Genomic DNA, 22,175 nt, shown 5'->3' on the forward strand with positions numbered 1-22,175 from the left:
CAGAATCAGTTTCATCACCAAGTACATTTACACATGCAAGGAATTTGTTTTGGTAGAAATGGTGCACACACAGACACACAAAGAAGAATACGTAGCAAGAAAAAGTTCTATTATGAAAGCTTTAAAAATGACTATTATAACAAATTGAAAGACAATATTTATGCAAATTATAATTATGTCTAAAACCCCAGTATTCACTTTAATATGATACGAACTGAAAAGACCAAAACAATCCATATTTTCAGGACTAAAATGACCATGAATCCATTATCGATAGTTGCCAATTACATTTCTGTTGATCAACTGATTGATACGTTTATTCATCGTTGCAGCTCTAGTCCTGAATTCCTCGCCATTGTGATTTATAGTCAACCACAGTACCTGAAAGGGCATTTCTGTCAGAAATATAAACATGTTGTACCATAACCATTTATGATCAACAGCTTTGAGTCAACTCCTATGACTGTTTCTATAATTCAAGATACGCTGTAAAAAGACGCTGTTTTAAAAATTACATGATTCCCCCAAAACGTAATCACGCCGTATACAACTACAAATACTTTTAAAGAGCGCCTATCCCAAACCAAAGTCACATTGAAGTCAGATAAATACCGTAATTTTCGGACTATAAGGCGCACCTGAATATAAGCCGCAGGTGTTTTAATGTTTCATTACCATATGTAAGGGTTCGTGCACAGAGGGGATTGTCGGGAAAGAGATGGCTGTTTGAGGAAGCTCCCATTTATTAACATTTCAACAAACAAGTTGCATATTTGCATAACGTATTCAAGTGTTAGCATTTAGTGCAATAGTAGCTACAGAACATGTGCTGTGTAAACTGTACTGTATCACATAGGGTTTCAGACACACACACTTTTCAACTTTCAAACTGAAACGGTGCGCTCCCACCGCACGTACCGGCAGAGATCTACAGCAGTGGTTTTCAACCAGTGGTACGGGGACAAACTGTCTCGCTCTCGTAATGTCTGTCTGTCTTGCTCTCGTTCTGTCTCTCGTACCACTCTCGGTTCCACTTTTACTTTTGCGCGCTACCTGTCTCACTCTTTTCCGGCCTCCAGCTTTTCCTGCTGGAGCCCGCCGCTTAAAGGTGGGGGGCGCGGAGCGGCCATAGAGCCCATAGAGTTAAAGGTGGTGGACTGTAACCTGTAAAACCCATAGATTTAGGAGGTCCCCTAGTGGCCGTTAGCTGTAACAATACATAGATTAGCCGCACCGTTATATAAGCCGCAGCGTCGAAAAAAGGCGCGGCTTATAGTCCGAAAATTACGGTAGTTGTTTTGAAGCCAAGGAAGTTACCTTTACCTCCTGTAACTTTATTTCTGATACAGTCATCAGAAGTTAGATGGAAACTTTCAAACCCTTCAACATAAAGGCATTAATGTGTTTCCACTCAGCTTGTATCCTGACCAGCTCTAAATACAATGACGACCAAACACTTTCAATATAAATGAGCAAACGGTGACATGTCAAGCAGAGTCAATTAATCTAGTAACCGCCCCTCAAGTTTAATGTGTAATCCCTGCAGCCAGAGGTTAACAAAAGACATGAATCCCTTCCAGTAAATCCCTGAAGACCTACTTTGTACTTTAATGATGTGCTTTCATCTCCTCAGACCAGACAAAGCACCGGAAAAACATCCCCATGCTGTTCAATGAGAGAGTGTGTGTGTGGGTTTCTGTGTTTGGGAGAGAGGGAGTGTGTTTGTTTCCCAGCATGCACGGACATGGCTCTTCTTTTGGATGAAGCCTATGAGTTATGAACGAGTCAAAACACCCAAACCAGATTCCAAAAAAACAAATGAGGGAAGTAAACACGGCAGAATGTAACCCCCACAATCACGACGACAAAACACTCCACTTTCCCAGAGAGGGAGCCCGGCTTTGAACAGTTTTATGAATGAGTCCAGACTGCTTTTATATCAACTCAATGAAAACAAGGGCTTTCACTTTTCCCTTCCGTCGTTTATTAATCCGATGAATGACCGGAGTCTGGAGATAAAATTCCTCTGAATAGTAAAGGTGCCTGTGAGTGTGAACAAGGCACACATTCGAAAAAATGGGTCTAAGATAAGATTACTGAGGCTTGATACAGGACAAGTAGCACTGTTGGAATGAGTCCTAAGAACCGGGAATGAGTCAGCATTTTACGGCTTACGGTTTCCTCGTCACAAAGTTGGGGGAAGTGTGTCGGTGTGAAACTCCCTCTAGAGGGAACATAAGGATTTTAGCCTTTGCAGACATGCACTAAAATAATATAAAACAAACTACAGGAGAGGGAAAACCCCAAAAAGCATAATATGGCCTCTTTAAAAGAAGCTGAAGGGCATTTCAAAATGTTGTTTGACGACATAAAATATGTCAATAAATATCCCACTGGTCAGTTTAAAATTAAGGGTTGCTAGATTTAAAATTAGATTACCAAACTGTATCATTCCCAACATTAGCCGCCTTTCTCACGTGAAGTCATGTGACCGTGCTGTAGTTCCTTTATAGCCAATCATTAGCCACCTTTAGCTTAGCGGTGGTGACGTGAAGTCATGTGACCGTGCTGTAGTTCCTTTATAGCCCATCATTAGCCACCTTTAGCTTAGCGGTGGTGACGTGAAGTCATGTGACCGTGCTGTAGTTCCTTTATAGCCCAAGATTAGCCGCCTTTAGCTTAGCAGTGGTGACGTGAAGTCATGTGACCGTGCTGTAGTTCCTTTATAGCCCAACATTAGCCACCTTTAGCTTAGCAGTGGTGACGTGAAGTCATGTGACCGTGCTGTAGTTCCTTTATAGCCCAAGATTAGCCGCCTTTAGCTTAGCGGTGGTGACGTGAAGTCATGTGACCGTGCTGTAGTTCCTTTATAGCCCAACATTAGCCACCTTTAGCTTAGCAGTGGAGACGTGAAGTCATGTGACCGTGCTGTAGTTCCTTTATAGCCCAATATTAGCCGCCTTTAGCTTAGCGGTGGTGACATGAAGTCATGTGACCGTGCTGTAGTTCCTTTATAGCCCAACATTAGCCACCTTTAGCTTAGCGGTGGTGACGTGAAGTCATGTGACCGTGCTGTAGTTCCTTTATAGCCCAACATTAGCTGCTTTTAGCTTAGCGGTGGTGACGTGAAGTCATGTGACCGTGCTGTAGTTCCTTTATAGCCCAAAGTTAGCCACCTTTAGCTTAGTGGTGGTGACGTGAAGTCATGTGACCGTGCTGTAGTTCCTTTATAGCCCAACATTAGCCGCCTTTAGCTTAGCGGTGGTGACGTTAAGTCTTGTGACCGTGCTGTAGTTCCTTTAAAGACTTAAGATACTAATCTACTTCTGGTGCTTGTATTTACACCTCAAAGGTCATAAAGGGGTGTTAGTATGTGGAGATTTTCCAGCTGCACAAAACATGTAAGGATCATAGATGTGTGTTTGCGACAGAGCGTATCAGGGAACCCCTGCTTTACTACCTTCCGAATAAGCCTACAGAAATACATCCTCACTGCACCACTCTATTGTCAGAGTGCCTGCTGATACTGGTACACACATCAAATTAAAAAACACATGATTCCCAGAATAGCAGCAACAAACTGGCCTATTTCTACGGCCACATGCATGCTACTTGCACACAGGATGGTAGAGAATATAAAACGGCCTCTTCTCTGCAGGTAATGGAGCGACTTCGGCTTTGTTTGTTCGCCCAGCTTTCGGCCTTCCTCTCTTTAATGAAGCCTGGTTTTACAACCAGACTCCTCCAATAAACCGGCTAATAAATAGCACAACAATGCAGTCTCTGCAGAGAGAGCCGTAGTTTCAGATCGATGCTGTTTTAGATGCATCTTCACAGGGTCGTTCTCCACTTCAGCTGTATATTTACTCTACTTAAAAAACATCTTACATTTATCTATGCAGTGCTTTATCATTTATGATTACATAAGATTGATTTTTACACCACCAACTTTAATTGCATGCAAAATAAAGTGATTGCAGTATATTTTAGTTAAATTGTAATAGTTGTATTAGGTATAACGTCTTTAATTTAATGCTGTCAAAATTATCGCGTTAACGGCGGTAATTAATTTTTTGAATTAATTGCGTTAAAATATTTAACGCATTTAACGCATGTGCAGAATGCCCCGCCCCATACATCCCACCAGTGGCAGCGCCAGGGTATGGCTGGGGTAGGCTACAGCCATACCAAGAAATGGCTTAGTCCCACTATGAAAAATGAGGTTAGAGTAGCAAAATAAAGTCCGCCAACTCACGCGGAGTAAATTGCACAAACAGCAGTTAGTAAGATTGATTTCAGTAGCCACTTGTCTGGAAATACCGAAAACTAGAAACGGTTTTGAAAACTTTTGTCACGTAGTGATCATCTTCTCAATAGAACATCTTTGATAATGTCTTCTGGCCAATCAGAATCAAGATAACGGCGTGGTGTTGTTGCAGGAAGTCCCGACAGAGAATACTCTTGCTGCAGTACAGGGGTGCACATAACTGGTCCGCAGGTTATGTGTGTAATCTGAAATGCGTACCGTCACTTGTGTCACAAAGCGCATTTGAGTACCGACGTACTTGTGAAGCTTTTCCAGAAGGCGGTTAGATCACCGGACGAAAGAGTCGGTCTCCGTGTGCGCAGACAGGGCTGCTGTTAACGTTGGTCTGTACAACGGAATTGTGCCAAAACTACGCCAACCGGCTGCGGAGGGAGACCCCCCCCCTTCACTGGAGAACTGAGCTAAAACAGCTGATCACAACGTTCACACTCTGTGGTCACAAAGTACTCCACTAACTCCCCCCTGTCGACTTTCCTGAAGTACCCCCCATTGATAGAAATCAACACGTAATGAATTAAGACCCCACGGTTTGATGATTGATAGTTGTGTGGGCTGTCTTTCATTTTGACACACAGAACAATGTTATAATAAACATACATAATGTGTTAAATAGATATATCCGCCTTCTTTCATTTATCTTTCCATTCCCACAACAATATACATAAAGAAATGGCATATTTTGGACATAGTTCGAATGGTGATTAATCTGATTAATTAATTTTTAAGCTGTGATTAATCTGATTAAAAATGTTAATCGTTTGACAGCCCTACTTTAATGGCATTTATTTTGGACAGGATCATCACCACACGACTAGAGATGTCCCGATCCGATCACGTGATCAGGGATTGGAGCCGATCACGTGATTTTCAAAAAATCGGGGATCGGGGATGGTTTTTTATAAAATATTTGTATTATTTTATTTAATGTTACAAAACAGAAATGACCATGTTCACGTCTTAAAGTCATCCTGAGGCCTTAGTTTTGTTTTAAAAATAGACAACATCATGTATGTGTTGCTTCTTTTGAACTTGTTTTCATAGACCTGGTTGCTTATTTCTCTCAAATCTGGCAACAGAGTGGGCGCAGTGTCTAATAGTAGCAGTAAGCTAACGAGAGGCTACGTTCAGCTGGTGACTCCGGAGTCGGGACAGAGAAAATGTCAGGAGTTTGGAAGTGTTATGAAATTGAAAGCGAAGGCAGTGTAACAGCCAGGTGCAATGTTTGCAAGACGGAGGTTCCGCGTAGTGGAAAGAACAGAGCTACGTTCAACACGACCAATCTAATACACCACCTGAAAAACAAACAACAACAACACAACGAGTACACAGCGGCCACTCGGGTAACGGCACTGAAACAACCGATACTTTCAGAGACTTTTAAAAGGAAAGAGAAAGTGCCCCAGAACAGTGAAAAGGCCAAAACAATAACAGCCAAGATAGCTGAATTCATCGCGTTGGATGACCAGTCGTTATCTGTTACCTTTTTTTTCTCTTAATACATTGCATAAATATCGGATCGGGAAAAAACGGTATCGGCAGATTGTCAAAATCAAATGATCGGAATCGGATCGGGAGCAAAAAAAGTGATCGGGACTTCCCTACACACGACCTATTTATATCGTCTCATGCCCAATTAAAATAAACTGTAGTGGTAATAGCTGGAGGATTAGAAGTAATATAATAATAATAATAATAATAATAATAGATTAATTTTGTTAGCGCTTTTACAGGTGCTCAAATACGCTTTACAGATATAGTGAAAAGAAAAGAACAAATAAATATATATAGTTAAAGTTAAAGTCAAATAATACAAAACCAATCACACATTAAAAGCCAGATTGAAGAGGTGAGTTTTTGTGAGTTTTTTGAAGGTGGTGAGGTCGGTGTAGTCTCTGGTAAACAGTAAGATACGTGATCAGCAGATGGCTCAGTAGTTGAGTCAGTAGTAAGAGAAACCGCAGGAGCAGCAGCTGTTGCACGAGAGCCGGTTATTACAAGAACTACTAGCGCAGGCATTTAAAAATAATATCCAAATCTATTTCCTTTCCTTCAGCACCGGCTCCGTGGAAAACAACATGTTTGTAGTTTAGACTCAACACAGAGCGATGGCCTTGTGCTGGTACCACATATTGATATATATACAGTGTTAGATTCATCAATATTATCATTAATAGTCAGATTAGATCCAAAAACAACACCAAGTCAGACTCGCACTTTATATACATTTATAATATAATATTAATAAAATAATTTCATGTCCAGTTTTAGTAGCTTATATTTGGGATTGCTGCTTATTGAAGTGATGATACAATAACACTTGGAGATAACATAAAAAAGTCAAATGATTGTAAATAGTGTTATTCGTCAGTTCGTTATTCAGTTGCTGGTTGTTATTGCGTTGATGATTAGTGGACTTGTCTCATGTAAAGGCTTGTCAAACGTCAGGGGTGGGACGTATATAGTACATTAAAGGGGCTCTATTCTGCTTTTTGAGGTTTTCCCTTACCTGTAGTGTCATACATGTTTTAGTGCATGTAAATGGTCTGTAAAGGCTAAAATCCCTGTTTCCTCCGGATATATTGATATATTGTGGACTCTCTCGTGTTTTCCTGCTGACGGTGGAAATGAAACCTTTACCTGACCCCCCCCCCCCCCCCCTCATGTCTTCCTCCAACCTATTCCACCTCCTGTTTTTTTCCCCAGCATGCCCACACTCTGCCACTCCAACCACCCACAGAGCAGTGTGTGTGTGTGTGTGTGTGTGTGTGTGTGTGTGTGTGTGTGTGTGTGTGTGTGTGTGTGTGTGTGTGTGTGGCATATTTGCATCTCTGTGATTTGTCGGTTTAAGTGTGTACGTGCCTCTGTCTGCACTTCCAGTGTGTTTGATGATGGTGACAATGTTTGTATGTGTGTGTGTGTGTGTGTGTGTGTGTGTGTGTGTGTGTGTACATGCATGCAATTGAGGCCGGTCCTGCGACAGTTCCGTATCACAAGACTGAAAACATCAACATGCTGAGTCTGCAGCAAGGCGCCAGTCACCAGGGAAACAACACACACACACACACACACACACACACACACACACACACACACACACACACACACACACACACACACACACACACACACACACACACACACACACACACACACACACACACACACACACACACACACACACACACACACACACACACACACACACACACACACACACACACACACACACACACACACACACACACACACACACACACACACACACACACACACACACACACACACACACACACACACACACACACACACACACACAGTCTGAAACGCAGCAGCAAAACAAGTCATCGAAAACGCTGCAGTCGTAAACACGATATTAAAGGGCCAGTTCACTCTCACGGTTCATTCTGCGTACTTTAATTAAACTCTGGAGCATTTACTTACTTTGTTTAAGCCGGGAAAACATTTACATTTCACTTTAGTGGAACCAGATAAGTGCCAGCCTGCTTCTAGGGTTACCAATATTTGCCTGAACCCTGATGCAAAGTGAGAATGTGGAAAGTACATAATATCCTCATCTCAGACGTTGACATCTGACAGACAATAAAAACACGCTCGACAACAACGTATTCTGAGGTGAATTGCAGCCTCGACCGATACCTCCATTTTGCTCTTTCTTCCTCTACTCTTAACTTGGGAGATACAAAACAGCAAAGACCTGAACACAAGTACGTAATGAAGCTTTGCCTCTTTCCTCGCAGCCAAACCACAACATCTAAAGCCGTTAAAGTGACAGGTTTCAGGACACAGCCGCACTTCAGATCCCCACTAACCAGTCGAAGGCTGGACTGTCTGCACCTTCTATTTGCCACTATTACAATCGTTATAAAACATATCATATATATTATTCTGAAATGGAACAATCTGCAAAATGACTACTTTTACTGTCGCTACTTTCACTATATTTTGATGAGAATACTTTTCTACTTTTACTCAAGTACAAGATCTGAGTACTTCTACTTTTACTCAAGAACAAGACCTGAGTACTTCTACTTTTACTCAAGAACAAGATCTGAGTACTTCTAGTTTTACTCAAGTACAAGATCTGAGTACTTCTACTTTTACTCAAGTACAAGACCTGAGTACTTCTACTTTTACTCAAGTACAAGAGTACTTCTCCCACCTCTAGTAAATTGCAATATATCGGTTAGCTGTTGTAAACTTCTAAGTTTGGACTCAACCAAAATGTTCAATCTTAAACATGAAGTGCTAAAGACCTCCAGACAAAAAAAGGGGCCTTTGTAAACTGTGTAGCGTTGATTCTTGGTAAAGTCCATAGCAGTGTTTGCATGCACTATGATGAACTGAATGTCAACACATACATCAGAAATATAAAAGCATATATTTATGTTCACTTTGACATTTAGTGAGACACAAAACTCTATTCAGACAAAGAAAGACTTTGATCTGAAAACACCTGAAAGCCAAATGTCAAAACAGTCTCTGCTCTGATTGTGAACCGGCATCAGGACAAATGTTTGGTGAAAAAGCCCCGATGGTGAGGATCGGTGATGACAGCTGGAGAGTTTCCAACTAACTCCAAAGGGAAATTTTTAAACAGTGTAGTGTTGATTCTTGGTCAAGCCCATAGCAGTGTTCTCATGCACTATGATGAACTGAATTTAAACACGTTCATCAGAAGTGAAATGAGTGAGTGAGACCTTTTGGATTTAATAGTGAACTGTTGGCTGAGGGTTTGTTTTGTGGGATATTTGAAATATACCTGCTATTCGTGATACAGAATCATTTTGAGTTGTATCTTTTCTTATTTTCTAATGTCATTCAATGTTGGGTGTGTGCTATGAGCTGTATAAGCCTTTGTGCAGTACCGACTTACTCAACTGTGACGAAACAAATCTTAAATGTCAGGAGAGAGACCTGACTGACACCCCAAAGGAAAATCAATAAACCTACAAAAATAAGTCAAACTGTCACAATGTGTGACGAGGGGCATCTTCCCTTTACGGAGACCGAAAACTCTATTCAGACGAACAAAGAGTGTGTGACGACGGGCATCTTCCCTTTACGGAGACCGAAAACTCTATTCAGACAAACAGAGTGTGTGACGACGGCCTCTTACCTTTCTGGCAGTGGTTGGAGTTCCAGCAGCGGTAGTTGTAGTTGTTGTTGAACATGGTCTTGCTGCACTGAGGGCTGTTCTCCATGATGCCCGGACAAACATCGCTGCATTCCTTCGACTGTTTGTTCCCGGCGATGTAATTGTTGAACTCGGCGTCCAGAATAAGAGACCAATCAACAGAGTCCAGGTAGCAGAGCTCGGGGTTTTTCTCGATCCGAATGGCGCCTCTCGTGATGTTCCTCAGGTTGAGAAGCCCGATGTCCTTCAGACTGGTCATCTCGAAGATCACCAGGGCGTAGTTGTAGAATAAGTTCCGCCCACGGATGACGGCGAGGTTTGGAAACAACGTGCTGAGGCTGTCGAGGCCGGAGACGCGGAACAGCAGCAGGTAGTCGGTGACCATGGTGAGCTTTGGGAAGCTGAGCGAGCGGAAGAACTCCTGGTTGATGTTGTTGTTATTTTTGTCGCCGATGAGCAAGATCTGCAGGTATCCCTCCACCACCGTGCAGTTCTCCAGACGCCTGAACTCACTGATGTCGTTCCCGATGTCGATGCTGGGGCCGCAGACTGCAGGAAGGGAAGACAGAGAGAAGATTATGAGGGTGTGAGGGCGAATCTTAGGATCGTTTCTGGATTCATCGAGTATTTGTTCAGATTAGATTCCTTTATTGTCACTACACAGAGAACAGCGAAATTCCAAGCATTCCCAGACCGTATAAGTATAATTTTGACAATACAAGCTAAAAACTTTTAATATATAAAGTGATTATAAATTGGACCTATGATACATTGAACAGTACGCTCACAAAACAATACAACATTACCATAAGAATACAAGAACAATACGGTCAAGGCAGTTTCGTATGAAAAATGTCAAAAAGAACCGTTTGAAAAGTCCACTAAAGTCAAGAGGCGCTTTCACACCAAGTACTTTTCCCAGGAATAGTTCCCAGAACTTTTATTTCATGGAACTTTTATATCCTGGAACTATCTAGGAAATCGCATTCACACCGGAATAAGTCCCTGAGGGAGCCGCTGACGTCACTTCTTCTTCTTCTGCTTTGGGTTTACTGGCAGGCCGCAAACAACTTCACGGCGTATACTGCCACCCGAAGTCCCCGGAGTTAGGGACTGGCTTCAGTAGAAGCTGCTGGGACTCCCAGCAGCTTCTACTGAAGCCTTCCGAGTAAATCGCCAGAACGCAGACACCTCCTTATCCCCACCGCTCCCATGTTTTATTTTGTGTTGCCATAAGTTATTCTCTCTCCGTTGGTGCGCTGGGCTAATGCTAATGCTAATAATGCTAATGCGAGCAAATAAAATGGCGGCTTCACAAAAACTTTTCAGAGTTTTACGGGGCGTGGTTTTGCAATTTGCCCAGCCAATAGAAATTGGAACCTTTTTCTCCCCAGTTACTCCCTGCTCTCTAGCAGGGACTAACTGGGGGTGAAAAGGTTTGCAACAGAAAGTTCTAGTTCCAGATATTTTTTGTGTGAACGCAAAATCCCAGGAACTATTCCTTGGAAAAGTACTCCGGTGTGAAAGCGCCTAAAGATGATGTCTTTGGTTTTGTCCAAAAAAAACAACTCCTTGATATAAGGAGAATTTGTAATGACGTTAGTAAAAACCATGATAAAGATATCCCTTACATAGTGGGGCTGCAGACTGCAGGAAGGGAAGAGAAAGAGAAGATTAAGGGCTCTTAGGGCGAATTATAAGATCATTTCTGGATTCATTGTTCAGGATGAAAAATGTTTTTTTTTTTTTAAACTGTTTGAAAAGTCCGCTAAAGTCCAGGATGAAGTCTTTGAATAGTTTTGTTTGGACAAAACCGATTTAATAAAGGGCTACTTGATATAAGGAGAATTTGTGATGACGTTGGTAAACACCATGATAAGGATATCAATTAGAAAGTTAATCAAGTGCACTTAGTTTTGCCATTTTCATGCGTTTCTTGCACTGCTTGCTGAATTATAACATGAGGAAATGATTTCCCATATTCTTGTATTTCAACAAATTGAGCTAAACTCAAAAAGGCATAATTACGGTTAAAGTGAAGCTTTTAAATGTATTGACTAACGAAATAATACTCTGCCTGAGTACCAATGTATTTATCGCAGAATAAAAACACATGTAACCTATTTGTGCAGCCTGATTTTGAAATGAAATAATATAGAAAAAGCTGAATATCTACATTTGTGAGACTGACAACAGCATTTTAGCCTTTGCAGCCCATTTACATGCACTAAAACATATAGAACACACTAAAGGAAAGGGAAACCTCTAAAAGCATGTTATGTAATGAGTAAAACATCTAATTTGCTGTATTCTCATACATTCTTTATGCTGTATACGTTCATTTAACGGTCTCCACATGGAAAATTACAGTTTCATCAAACAGAACATCTTGAAATGTCTTCACCTATTTGTTTTAATGCCTGTCTAATGTACCAGCTAACAAAACCATGTTCTGAAATAGTGATGTTTTTCAAAAGATGTTTGTTTACGTACATTTATTTTCAATATTGACAGAACACTAGAGCTGCGCTGTTGTTGACCGAATGTGTTTGCCTGGCAGTTTTCCTTTTCAATGCTCCTTTAACATGGCGAGACAAAGTAAACACTTGAGTCACGCTCTATTCAAGCCGGGGTAAACAGCTCCATAAAGTTTACATTGCTCTGCTTTTAGCTTATTGTCGCTCTTGTGTCCACGAAATATGACCTCATGATCTCATTGTCCGAGATCAAAAGGCAAAGAAACGACTGTACTATAAAAGCACACACACACACACACACACACACACACACACACACACACACACACACACACACACACACACACACACACACACACACACACACACACACACACACACACACACACACACACACACACACACACACACACACACACACACACACACACACACACACACACACACACACACACACACACACACACACACACACACACACACACACACACACACTTCTAAGCCCCTCCCTCTTCAAACTGTTGCAGGGATGATGTGTTTCTGTGTTGGTCCCTGAAGGCAGCATCTCCTAGGTAAACAAAAGGCAAAATGAATCACGAGGAGCTTTACAAGAACTAAGGGATCGTCATTCTCTATTTAACAAAAGTTTAATATTTAAGTGGTGCTTTATTCCAACGATGGCTGACAGGTGCAAACGTGCTACAACGGTCATTCCCTTCGGAGAAACACGCAGCTGCTTCGGAAACGAGTTAAATATAAAAACACAATCTTGAACTCATTGAGAAATATTCAAAAACGGTCGTAAAATTAAAAGTTAAAGATAAAAGTTTACCCTCAATAAATGTTTGCCTTTGTCTCAGGATTTGTCTTTTTTGGGGGTTTCTGTTAAAGCAAATAGAAAAAGCGTACCCTTACTTCCCTCTGCTGCAATGTGCACCCCTGTAGACTACATGAGGAATTATTAAGAGCAACATTGTAATTCCAAGAATGGAAATCGAATCAAATCCTGAGATAATGAAAGTTTCAAAAGCCGGCTGAAGTTGGTAGGATTCATCCTCTGGGGACCATGAATGAATATACGCGTTAAATTGCAATACATCCATTACTTATTGAAAGATTGGAAGTCAAGATTTAGTTATAAGACTGACCGACCCAGCCTGCTAAAACGGTTTGAAAAAGGACGTTTTAAATCAGTGTAGCACCCCCTATCTGATCAGGCTGTAGCCGTGTTTGCATGCACTATGTCTGATGTACTGAATGTAAACAAATACATCAGAAGTGAAATTAGTGCTTTCTGATCAAAGGACCGAAAACAAAGCACTGTAGTCTTCCCTTTGAAGAGGACAAATTGTAAAAGCATATATTTATGTTAATTTTCACATTTACTGGGACACAAAACTCTATTCAGACAAAGAAAGACTTTGATCTGAAAACACCTGAAAGCCAAATGTACAAACAGACTGATAGTGAACCAGCATCAGGACACATGTTGGGTAAAACCACTCTGTGATGACAGCTGGAGAGTTTCCAACTCTAACCCCCACCTGTGTGCTCTAAAGTCTAAACCAGTGGTTCTCAACTGGTCCGGCCTCAGGACCAACACTCACATTTATTTCACCGAAAACAGTGCAGTGGGTCAGTCAGTAGGGGCTTGGACTGTGAGCCGTAGGGTCGCCAGTTCAAGTCCCCGAATAGACCTAAATATGGAGTGTGGACTGCTACTTGGAGAGGTCCCAGTTCACCTCCTGGCCCTGCCGTGGTGCCCTTGAGCAAGGCACCGGACACCTCCCTTCCCCCCTCACTCCCATTGCTCCCTGGGCGCTGTACAATAGCTGCCCACTGCTCCTAGTACTAGACTCCTGGTACTAGGATGGGTTAAAGCAAAGAACAAATGTCACTGTGTGTGCTCTGCATGTGAGACCATTAAAGAGGGTTTCATCCCTTCAATTCTTCTTAGTAATATATAAGCTTCTCAGTACTATCCACTTTAAAGTAAAGTGAAGAACAGCGCATACATTTTCAGTAAATGCAGTCCATGTAGATACTGCAGTGAGAGTTCCCAAAGAAATGTCGTTTGTACTTTGTATGATGAGAATACAGATATATTCTATTCTATGGGAACAAAACCACAACATTGTTAGTGCCAGGCAAGGCAGAATATATCCCTTCACAGAACTAAAGTATGCTTTTTAAATGATGGTCATCAAGTTTCTAGAATCAAAATTGAACTGTATTAAATAAAGGCATATTTGTCTAGTACTAAATAAAAAGGCAAACTCGCACATCCACTCGTTGAGAACCACTGCTCAAACAACCAGCGCCCGGAGCAGCTCAGAAACATGGAGGCCATTATCTCTCTGTGAGGAGGCTCAGACTTCAGACGCTTGGAGTCATGGAAACTCTCACCCAGCTGCTAACAGGTTATCACACTCCTGCTGCAACGCTATAAACTTTTACTGTATCAGTGTGACACAGTGTGGGAAAAACCTGCAGGACCAGCACACATCTTATATTTGTAAGCTTGCTTTTCCTGTAGCCCCTGCTTGAGTGATATTGATGTGTTTGTTCAATTACCTTAATTTATTTACATTTATTTGTGTTTTTATCTCCTTTTTGTAGGTTTTAAACTGGGTATAGTAAATAGAAATCGCTATTAAGTTTTACTCAGTGACACAGGGGAGTGGGGGAAAAAGAGGCATGACCAGTGAACAGCATTTCTATATTAACCTAAATTAAATTAAATGAAACTCTCACCCAGCTGCTAACAGGTTATCCCACTCCTGCTGAACGCTATAAAGCTTTACTGTATCAGTGTGACACAGTGTGGGAAAGACAAGCAGGACTAGCACAACACTATCCTGACGACAGCTGAGCATCACCCGAGCTTTATGGCTCCACATCAACACTCCACATTAGGGCTGCACGATATCGTGTCGTGACGATAATCGCGTTATGCGCATGGACGTGCAATTTTTTTTTTTTTAGGACGTGCGATATTAAGTAGGCAAATGAACTCAAACACATCATGTTACAATTCTTTTGCTGCTTGCTACAAAAGGAAAACTCTCATGTCAGGGGTACTTGAGTGAGTGACATGCAGGCTCTGCATTCACAGCAAACCACCAATCACAACCATTCTTGATCAGATCACAGCAGGATAAGCGAGCTAGCTCAGCTTGTTGCTCTGATAACTTAAGAAGTCCGTGACTAAAATCCTTTAATCGGTTAAATATTGTTAAAAAAATACCAATTTGTATAGAATTAAAGTTCAAGAAAGGATGGTTTGTGGACAAAAAATTCGGTATTTTCTTCAATTAATGGATACATGTGTGACTACCCGATCCGCATTGTGCATGTGCGAGATGGTCCGCCATGTTGGACAACTACATACGGCCACTCAAATAGGACACAGTGGAGAAGACATATTTACTGTGAATGTATGCAAAAAGGTATGGCATTAATAATTTATATCTAAATACATTAACTGTGAACGTCCTTCATTTTATTTCAAATCAAATAAAAGATTTTTGTATAGATATTTGAGACGTTTATGACTCAAATCGGGCTGCCGTCTAGACGTCAAATGTCCTATTTGGGTTGCCGTACGGAGTTGTCCAATGTGGCGGACCATCTCGCACATGCGCACTGCGGATCAGGTATTCACAACATTAACCAAATTACTAAAAATACAAAATGTATGCTGTTATATTTCCAGTATTTATTTCCTAAAAGCACCTGTTTAAGCTTTATTAAGTTTAGTGATGTTAATGTTTACGGTACTTTATTATATATATACATTTTTTAATGACTTTATATTTTATTTGTGTTTTTTTGCATCCCTTTCTGGGGCATCTTAAACATGGGAATAGTAAATAGAAAAAAAGAACAGTCAAGATATTTTAAAATAAACATTACAGGCCCATCTAAAAACACCACCAAAGGGAGGAAATGCAAATAAATACGCTAAATAAATGGCCATGCATAACTTAAACATGCCTAATCACATCTAAAATAATATTCAGCTGCTGATAAGAGGTTTGTTTGACATTTGCTTTTTTTAAACAAACTGAATAATATGGTTTTCTTAAAGCGATTACACTAAAGCCTAAAGGGAGAAACCTCGATCTAGATCAATGTGTCACACCCCAGGGCTGAGCAAACCACTGTATAATCTTAGAAAATAAGCCATAGTGTAACATTTTATAAACCTGTTATAACAAATGTACCATTTCCTCTTACATTCAGAATAGACAGACTGCAAAGACTGACTATAAATGCAAATCTGTAAGACCAGTAAAACTCTCAATGCAGAATATTATAGCACAGTATTGATGCTAATACTAAGATCTGTTGTTCCCCATTACATAAATACACTTTTCCTGATGTGGAATAATGTTTAATTTCCAAAAGAACTCCCTGAACTTTTCATCTGGTAATGGAAATTACTCCCAGACCTCTCAACGCGGGATCAATCTCATAAATCCATCACTAATTCATATTCTCAAAGATAGCATTATTAGATCATTATTTTCAAATCTGTGATGTTTTGCTATGTTGCAAATTGTCAACATCTGGTGTTTCCAAATGTCTGATATTAATTAAGAACATGATATCTAACAAATTGGGATTGCTCTTTTAGTCGTGAACAGCAGATGTTGAGTCAGATGCACAAAAAGATAATCTCCACATATTAACACCACTTTATGATTTCTGAAGTAAAAAGCTAATGATGGGCTATAAAGGAACTACAGCACGGTCACATGACTTCACGTTACCACCGCTAAGCTAAAGGTGGCTAATGTTGGGCTATAAAGGAACTACAGCACGGTCACATGACTTCACGTCACCACCGCTAAGCTAAAGGTGGCTAATGTTGGGCTATAAAGGAACTACAGCACGGTCACATGACTTCATGTCACCACCACTAAGCTAAAGGTGGCTAATGTTGGGCTATAAAGGAACTACAGCACGGTCACATGACTTCACGTCACCACCACTAAGCTAAAGGTGGCTAATGTTGGGCTATAAAGGAACTACAGCACGGTCACATGACTTCACGTCACCACCACTAAGCTAAAGGTGGCTAATGTTGGGCTATAAAGGAACTACAGCACGGTCACATGACTTCATGTCACAACCACTAAGCTAAAGGTGGCTAATGTTGGGCTATAAAGGAACTACAGCACGGTCACATGACTTCACGTCACCACCACTAAGCTAAAGGTGGCTAATGTTGGGCTATAAAGGAACTACAGCACGGTCACATGACTTCACGTCACCACCACTAAGCTAAAGGTGGCTAATGTTGGGCTATAAAGGAACTACAGCACGGTCACATGACTTCACGTCACCACCACTAAGCTAAAGGTGGCTAATGTTGGGCTATAAAGGAACTACAGCACGGTCACATGACTTCATGTCACCACCACTAAGCTAAAGGTGGCTAATGTTGGGCTATAAAGGAACTACAGCACGGTCACATGACTTCACGTCACCACCACTAAGCTAAAGGTGGCTAATGTTGGGCTATAAAGGAACTACAGCACGGTCACATGACTTCACATCACCACCGCTAAGCTAAAGGTGGCTAATGTTGGGCTATAAAGGAACTACAGCACGGTCACATGACTTCACGTCACCACCGCTAAGCTAAAGGTGGCTAATGTTGGGCTATAAAGGAACTACAGCACGGTCACATGACTTCATGTCACCACCACTAAGCTAAAGGTGGCTAATGTTGGGCTATAAAGGAACTACAGCACGGTCACATGACTTCACGTCACCACCACTAAGCTAAAGGTGGCTAATGTTGGGCTATAAAGGAACTACAGCACGGTCACATGACTTCACATCACCACCGCTAAGCTAAAGGTGGCTAATGTTGGGCTATAAAGGAACTACAGCACGGTCACATGACTTCACGTCACCACCGCTAAGCTAAAGGTGGCTAATGTTGGGCTATAAAGGAACTACAGCACGGTCACATGACTTCACGTCACCACCGCTAAGCTAAAGGTGGCTAATGTTGGGCTATAAAGGAACTACAGCACGGTCACATGACTTCACATCACCACCGCTAAGCTAAAGGTGGCTAATGTTGGGCTATAAAGGAACTACAGCACGGTCACATGACTTCACGTCACCACCGCTAAGCTAAAGGTGGCTATTGTTGGGCTATAAAGGAACTACAGCACGGTCACATGACTTCACGTCACCACCGCTAAGCTAAAGGTGGCTAATGTTGGGCTATAAAGGAACTACAGCACGGTCACATGACTTCACGTTACCACCGCTAAGCTAAAGGTGGCTAATCTTGGGCTATAAAGGAACTACAGCACGGTCACATGACTTCACGTCACCACCGCTAAGCTAAAGGTGGCTAATGTTGGGCTTGCTGACGTTTAGCTGTCTCATTTAGACAGTTGTGAACAACCAACTTTTTTATTCCACTTCACCAATGGGGTATTTACTGATGCTCTTCAACTTGTGTTAATAAACAACAGGCATCTGACGAAAAATATGTTCTTAAAAAACACTGACGTCGAGACAAGGGACCTCGAAGTGGTAAAATGTCAACTTATTTTATGACTCACTCCTGTGGCGGTATATCATTGGACTAAACTGTAGATGTTTGCCTTGTGGTTGAATGATTGGAGGGTGGTGCGACAGTGTGGTATTTTTCAACATATTTCCAAGGTCAAAGTATCCCCAGGTCTTTTTAGTAAAGCATAATAAATACTGGGAGTATTATTAAAATGGAAGCTTTTAGGAAAGAACATCTACACACAAAGTAATGAGTGGAAAGGACAGTCGAGGTTATGTTCTCTCAGGTTTACTATTCATTAAATGACTTATTACTCATGCAAACCATCAGAAATGTTGTATGCATATTTCCTTTTGAGGAACTTAAGTGATCAGCTTTTCATACCTTAAGAGAGGAAATGTGTTTCTGTCACAGTGACAGAATATCTAAGGTGAAGAAAGCTGAGCTCAGCTGTGGTAAAGTTCACCTCAGATGCAAATGTTCCTTTACCCGCATCTCCTGTATGTAATGGGTATTGAAATTCCTGATGTCACAGCAATCTTTAAGCACAGCTCAGAGAAAGGGAAGCAAAATCTCTTTTTAATCTTTAAGGACAATATTTAAAGAGGCCCTATTGTGCTTTTTGGGGTTTCCCTTTTCATGAAGTGTGTTATATAGGTTCTAGTGCATTTAAATAGTCCACAGAGGCTAATATCCCTGTTCCCCAGCAGGAGAGGACTCTTTAAAGTAGAGACACTACATACTGATATACACCTGAACATCAGCAGGAGAGGACTCTTTAAAGTAGAGACACTACATACTGATATACACCTGAACATCAGCAGGAGAGGACTCTTTAAAGTAGACACTACATACTGATATACACCTGAACATCAGCAGGAGAGGACTCTTTAAAGTAGAGACACTACATACTGATATACACCTGAACATCAGCAGGAGAGGACTATTTAAAGTAGAGACACTACATACTGACATACACCTGAACATCAGCAGGAGAGGACTCTTTAAAGTAGAGACACTACATACTGATATACACCTGAACATCAGCAGGAGAGGACTCTTTAAAGTAGACACTACATACTGATATACACCTGAACATCAGCAGGAGAGGACTCTTTAAAGTAGAGACACTACATACTGATATACACCTGAACATCAGCAGGAGAGGACTCTTTAAAGTAGAGACACTACATACTGATATACACCTGAACATCAGCAGGAGAGGACTCTTTAAAGTAGAGACACTACATACTGATATACACCTGAACATCAGGAGGAGAGGACTCTTTAAAGTAGAGACACTACATACTGATATACACCTGAACATCAGCAGGAGAGGACTCTTTAAAGTAGAGACACTGCATACTGATACACACCTGAACATCAGCAGGAGAGGACTCTTTAAAGTAGAGACACTACATACTGATATACACCTGAACATCAGCAGGAGAGGACTCTTTAAAGTAGAGACACTACATACTGATATACACCTGAACATCAGCAGGAGAGGACTCTTTAAAGTAGAGACACTATATACTGATATAAACCTTAACATAAGCATCTGTCCTCTTTACCAACACATTTTAGACACGTTAAATATCTGCCACTTTGCCCCAACTGGTACCATCCATGATCATTTTTTACATATGACAAACAACGAAAAACCAACCAAAAGGGGTTAGAAAGACACAGATCTCCTCACTGAAACACACAACACTAAAAAAGATGGCAATTTTGTGCAAATTGAGTAAAACAAGTTTAATTTCGCCCTATAATTCTTTCCCCTAAAGCTTGTTTTACCACAGTGAACTCTACAGACACCAAATATAACCAAAGTACAAACTTCACTCCGGCTGACCTCTGTCAAACCCTTTCCAAAGCACACTGGAGTTTGTGGCTTGTACTGTACACCCAGCTAGAAAATAATTAACTTGTTTTGCTTTTCTTTCATTTTAATTGAGGATAATTCGGTTCTCACATAAAAAATAAGCTTTTCTACCACAACTGCTGATTTCTTCTCTGCAGAGAGCCTCTGGCGAGTGTTATGAAATGCCTTTGGAGTGATTTAAGGCAGGCAGGGTGCTGGTATGTCTTTCTCTGTAATCTACTTGTCACACTGTCAGCAGCACATACCTGCTAATGCAATCCAACACCTGCAGAAAGTAGAGATGGTAAAAGTACACACATCCTTTACTCAAGTAGAAGTACAGATACTCGTGTTTTAAAATACTCTGGTGAAAGTAGAAGCACTGACTAAACTTCTTTCCTCAAGTCAAAGTAAAGAGGGCTTTGAAATGTACTTCAGTAAAAAGTACCCATAACTAGCAGCTGTTTTAAAGAGCACCTGACCTCCCTTTATATTAATAGAACAATAATGTCATTGTTAGCTAATGAATGTTTCCATGGTGAACAACGGCAACATGACAACGTTTCCATTGGTCCCTCTTCTTTAGAGAAGACCAGGAAATGATGGATACACGGATCGTGTTCAAATCAATAGGCACGCAATGACTCTAAATAATAATGATCACGCCACCAAACACACATTCAAACTAAAGGAACCAGCCTGTTTGGAAAATGAGAGAAGTAGAAAGTACAGGTATTTGAGTTCAACATGTGAGAAGTAGAAAGTTGAGGTATTTGTGTTCAACATGTAAGAAGTAGAAAGTACAGGTATTTGAGTTCAACATGTGAGAAGTAGAAAGTTGAGGTATTTGAGTTCAACATGTAAGAAGTAGAAAGTACAGGTATTTGTGCTCAACATGTAAGAAGTAGAAAGTACAGGTATTTGAGTTCAACATGTGAGAAGTAGAAAGTACAGGTATTTGTGTTCAACATGTAAGAAGTAGAAAGTACAGGTATTTGTGTTCAACATGTAAGAAGTAGAAAGTACAGGTATTTGTGTTCAACATGTGAGAAGTAGAAAGTACAGGTATTTGAGTTCAACATGTAAGAAGTAGAAAGTAAAAGGTATTTGTGTTCAACATGTAAGAAGTAGAAAGTACAGGTATTTGTGTTCAACATGTGAGAAGTAGAAAGTACAGGTATTTGTGTTCAACATGTGAGAAGTAGAAAGTACAGGTATTTGTGTTCAACATGTGAGAAGTAGAAAGTACAGGTATTTGTGTTCAACATGTAAGAAGTAGAAAGTACAGGTATTTGAGTTCAACATGTAAGAAGTAGAAAGTAAAAGGTATTAGTGTTTCACCCTCTGGAGCCTCAAAGCTACGCCAGCATGGACCTCTTTCATGGGAAGTGCTTCCCATACACTCTCGTGACAAAAATAAACAAAAGGTTTCGGATCGAAGAGGTACATTTACAGCTCAGTGGGATTAGGATATGTAAAAAAATAACTAGATGGGATTAGGGCTGCACAATTTCCTTTTTTTATTTAATTCAGAAATCTATTTGTTATATTTTAGCAGTATACTTCAATCAGCAAGACATGACTGGGTACACTTTAAAATGTGTTTATTAAGGGCACTTTTTGCAGCTCTACTTATAAGACAGCAGGCACAATTAATACAAAGTATATTCAAATCCCCAAAAAGACAAGTGCAATATTGAAATGGCAGTAAGCTAAGAAATGTGTTTAAAGGTCCCTCTATTATACTCTTGTTCAACAATGTATCAGAGGACTCTCGTAGACAAGTGCTGATTATGTGTCTGTAG

The 22,175-nt window shown here is 40.8% G+C and overlaps 1 protein-coding gene across 1 annotated transcript in view; it reads right to left on the minus strand.

Annotated features, from left to right (window-relative positions):
• LOC307028840 (insulin-like growth factor 1 receptor) overlaps positions 1-22,175 on the minus strand; it is an 82,648-nt gene that overhangs the window by 53,690 nt on the left and 6,783 nt on the right. Inside the window, 1 exon segment of the mRNA XM_079664185.1 lies at positions 9,465-10,031. Within this exon segment, the coding sequence (XP_079520311.1) occupies positions 9,465-10,031 (567 nt within the window).

Source organism: Notothenia rossii (assembly GCF_949606895.1).
Source record: "Notothenia rossii genome assembly, chromosome: 2".
In the NCBI taxonomy this organism is placed as follows: Eukaryota; Metazoa; Chordata; class Actinopteri; order Perciformes; family Nototheniidae; genus Notothenia; species Notothenia rossii.